At 39.6% G+C, this 4,485-nt stretch overlaps 1 protein-coding gene across 1 annotated transcript in view; it reads left to right on the forward strand.

Moving 5' to 3' along the window:
- Positions 1-4,485, forward strand: part of EYS (eyes shut homolog) — a 904,272-nt gene that overhangs the window by 140,268 nt on the left and 759,519 nt on the right. The window contains exon 11 of the mRNA XM_035895612.1: positions 2,592-2,696. Coding sequence (XP_035751505.1) covers positions 2,592-2,696 — 105 coding nt within the window. The remainder of the gene's footprint in view (positions 1-2,591; positions 2,697-4,485) is intronic.

Below are 4,485 nucleotides of genomic sequence, written 5' to 3' on the forward strand. Positions count from 1 at the left end.
TGAATGCCACACCCAATTTCCTATCCCAAAAAGAGAAGAAAATTAAAGGAGAGGGATAAGAACAGTTCACAAGGAATTGTAGTTACACCTGTTATAGCCATGTCATAAAAATAGGATATTATCCAGTTTAGTAAGATACTTTTACTGCCTTAGATTCAAGAGGAAAACAGAGACGTCTTCATGTAAAAGCAGTAAGAAGTCCACAAAACTTGGATATCATGAGTAAATGAGGATGATCTCACTATATTAGTTCCCTTAGAATTGCACTTGTTTTATTTTAACCTGCTATCTATTAGGAGTACACAACAACTCAAAGGAGGTGAAAGAACCTATCTTAAGGAGTTTTTCTTGTACATGCTGCAGCTTACCCATAGCTTGTGGCCTTCTAGAGGAAACTCTGTGCTACTCTCCACTTGGCTATGCAGAAGAAGATAACAGATGTCAATGCATTTCCATTTACTTTCCTCAAAAGAGATCTACCATAATCAGGGACTTAACTGTGGAAATCGATCTGAACTAGAAAACAAAGTAAAATATCAGAATTAGATCAGAAAGGTTGCACATAGTGCTGTTACCTTATCAGCACTTCAAAGAAAATTTAAAAAATTAAAAGAACGCAGAAAAGGATATTTATTTAGCCAGCCCTGACTGTCTGTATTCCTTACTGGTGCCACAGCACGCTCTAAGCAGCACTCAGCAGCTGCTGCTAGCAGATAGCTTTTTAGTTTATGGAGTTACCTGAACTCTTCCTGGTCTCTGCTTGGGTCTCCCCCTCTTCATCTATATATCTTGAAGTCTTATGGAAAATGCAGAGCGTGTTTAGAGGCAGACAAAAACCCTAATAGGAGCCATTCTGTCATAAGGTTATGTGTGGAAGAGAACCTTGGTGTTACTATGGGCTTCTCCAATGAAGGCCTTTTATATCTAGTATAGTCACAAAATACAGGTTTTGTGAGCTGACTGTCTTGATTCATATGTTTGTATGAGATAGCATGTATGTGTTCTGCAGGTAAGAGACCAGGTATTTTCCACAGTGAGAAGAAATCAGAGGAATTTCTGCATTCTTTTTGGTTTTATCTTCTCCTGTGAGGTTCACAGAAAGTGCAGAATGCTTTGTACACTGCTGACCTGTGATAAGTACTGAACATATGATTTGCCTCCGTATTCCTGTGTCTGGAAATAGCTTTTCCCATTACAAATGAAAGCAACCCCATGTCACAACAACCCCATACAACACTACAGGCTTGGGGAAGAGTGGCTGGAAAGCTGCATGGTGGAAAAAGACCTGGGGGTACTGGTTGACAGACGGCTGAATATGAGCCAGCAGTGTGCCCAGGTGGCCAAGAAGGCCAATGGCATCCTGGCTTGTATAAGGAATAGTGTGGCCAGCAGGAGTAGGGAAGTGATCATGCCCCTGTACTGTGCACTGGTGAGGCCGCAGCTCAAATACTGTGTTCAGTTTTGGACCACTCACTACAAGAAAGACATTGCGCTGCTGGAACACGTCCGGGGTGAGGGGTCTGGAGTACAAGTCTTAACAAGGAGCAGCTGAGGGAACTGGGGTTGTTTAGTCTGGAGAAGAGGAGGCTGAGGGGAGACCTTATCACCCTCTACAACTACCTGAAAGGAGGCTGTAGAGAGGTAGAGGTCAGTCTCTTCTCCCTGGTAATGGATGATAGGACAAGGGGAAATGGTCTGAAGTTGCACCAGAGCAGGTTTAGGTTGGACATTAGGAAAAATTTCTTCACTGAAAGGGTTGTCAAGCATTGGAACAGGCTGCCCAGGGAGGTGGTCAAGTCCCCATCCCTGGAGGTATTTAAAAGACAGGTAGACAAGGTGCTTAGGGACATGGTTTAGTGGTGGGATGGCAGGGTTAGGTTAACAGTTGGACTTGATGATCCTAAAGGTCTTTTCCAACCTAAATGATTCTATGATTCTAACCCCTATCGTAGATTACAAACCTACATTTCGCTATACTTCCTACTTTGCTCTTAATTATTTCATTCCATCTCATCTGTATTTTGCCTCATTAAATATTCTTCAGTCACTTGATCATCCTCCTCCTTTGTATTACACGGGGAAAGAGAAATATCCGGTATCATAGTACCAACAGCTTTCTGTAGAACATAGGCTGAGCTCTGCTGTTACACATAGCTGTCAGTAAATTAGCATTGTCCTGATTTTCATATGCAATGATACTTTGCCATTCTTTTTTAAAGGAGACAGTGAGTGCAATGAAAGAAAATGATTGACACAACTGAACAAAAATTGCCTGAATATAGTAATTTTGTATAATGGAAAAAAGCTCCAGGATTATGCATACTCTCTGTAGGAAAGCTTTCTGTTTTCCTGATTGTCATGTTTCCAACATGGTCGGTCAAAATGGACTGTCTTGTAGCCAATGAAGCAGAAAAATTCATGACACAGAGGATGTCTATCTGTATCCCTGTGTACTCAGTAAGTGCATCTTGGCCAGTGGGGTCAGCATTTAGACTGTGACAATCCCATAGTCCTTTATCATTACAGATATGTCTCTATGATTTGAACACGCCAGCACATTTGTCTTTTTTTATTTTTATCTAAAATTTCAGGAGAAACATGTTCTGTTCACATGAATGAGTGTCTAGACAGACCCTGTTGGAATGGAGGAACCTGTGAAGAGGACATAAATGGCTTCAAATGCAATTGCCCCTTTGGTAAGCATTTATAGTTTTTATACAATTGCTAGCTTGGCATAGTGTGTGAGTTCTGCATTTGTTACTCAGATGTTATAAAGTCTTGTATGGCAAAAGCATTTTACTTACATTTTGAAAGGTACAAAGCTAGTTATTTAGACTAATAAAAAGGAAAATTTTCTCAATGAGTGTCCATGACAATATGCCTATAATTGTTATAAATAATAGATTACTTAGATTAAAAAGTACTTGTAGCACTGGAACATACTGGTAAAGAAATATGACAGAACTGGAGATTTCCAGTTATTTAGTGTCTATTTGTGTAGACACCTTATAGCAACACATTCCTTCAAAAAAGTGTAGGTTTGGGGCAGCAAAACATGTTGAAATGGAGCAAATATCCAAAATCCCAGTCTTTGGAATCCTGTTCTGCTGGCCACATTACTCACACCTAATAGAATTGAAGACTGCTCCAAAGTATGTGTGACCTCAATCTGGTTGCCTAAGCATGTTCACTTTGTGCCATCTGAAGTGCCCTTCGGTATCCAAGATACTGTATGAAGCTGGGAGATATGGTACAGGATATAAGGGACATCCAAGATGGATCAGGCCATGTGGTGTTGCCTGGAAATAAAACTCCCGAAATCAAAACGGTTTAGAGAGGAGATACTGCTTTATGTGGTGCCAGATCTCCTCTTGCCAGAATTACCTTTCACCCAGTTTCCTTCTATCTTGTCCATTTTAACACCAACCTGCTCTTTGCTTTTGACTGTGACTCAAGGATAACAATGGCAACTGAACTAAGCACACAGTGTAAAAAGACCCAGCAAAATAAAGGGAGAAAGAAATATAATGTTGAACATTTTGCTTTGCTAACTATATATACACACTGTATAATTTTGGATTTTGCATGTTATTGTATGTTGACTGAGAAAACATAGAAAACAGGGTTAGAAATTCCTGACCCTAGAAATCTGCTGACCAGGATCAGTAGGCTTTCTCCATTTTTTATGATCATTGTGGCCAAAGGAGGCTGGGATAGAGATTTAGCAACTGGTAAGTTCATTCATAAAGATGGATAAGAAATTACTGATAAATTCTAAAAAGGTTTTTGGTTTTGATGTGCATTTATAAGCTTATTGTTACTATCGAAAATAAGGTCAGAATAATTAATTTTAAACAGTGATGGTCTAAGAAGGCCTACAATACTGGGATGTTTAGAAGAGAAACTGATAGTGATCAGTAAAACCTGGAAATGTCAGGGTACTGAAACGCAAGTATCCAACCATCCTTTTTCAAACAAAACAACTGGTTTTAAGAGGACTTTGTCGTACTTAATATCAAGAGATCCTTAAATGCTTTAAGGGTGATATCCTGCTTAGCTGGGAACTGAAGACAATACTGAGTTGTACCTTCAAAGGTAAGATGATGCTTTCATGTTTATTACTTCTGTGGGACAAATGTAGGCATGTGTTCAAGTGTTTTACTGAATAAGGGCTGTAGCTAACATTAACACAAACATTATCTCCTTTGTTCTTCTGAGATGGAGATTCTCACATTGAATGCACTGCTTTGTTATCCGATGTTTAACTCCCATTGGTGTTGCTAATACAGTGGATTTTAGACAGAAGTATCCTGCGCCTCCTTCCACAGATCTGAAAGGAGATCTCTTTCACATAGCAGAATGTGTCAGTGATAGGAAAGAAAACTGTTGTGATGTTGTCTTAGTAGGTCGTTTGTGCCTCTTTCTCGAAGAACAGTCAGTCACTCTGTAGACAGGCCTTATCCAATTCATTTTTATTATCATTCG

Source organism: Egretta garzetta, unplaced genomic scaffold (assembly GCF_000687185.1).
Source record: "Egretta garzetta isolate BGI_Z169 unplaced genomic scaffold, ASM68718v1 scaffold55, whole genome shotgun sequence".
NCBI lineage: Eukaryota > Metazoa > Chordata > Aves > Pelecaniformes > Ardeidae > Egretta > Egretta garzetta.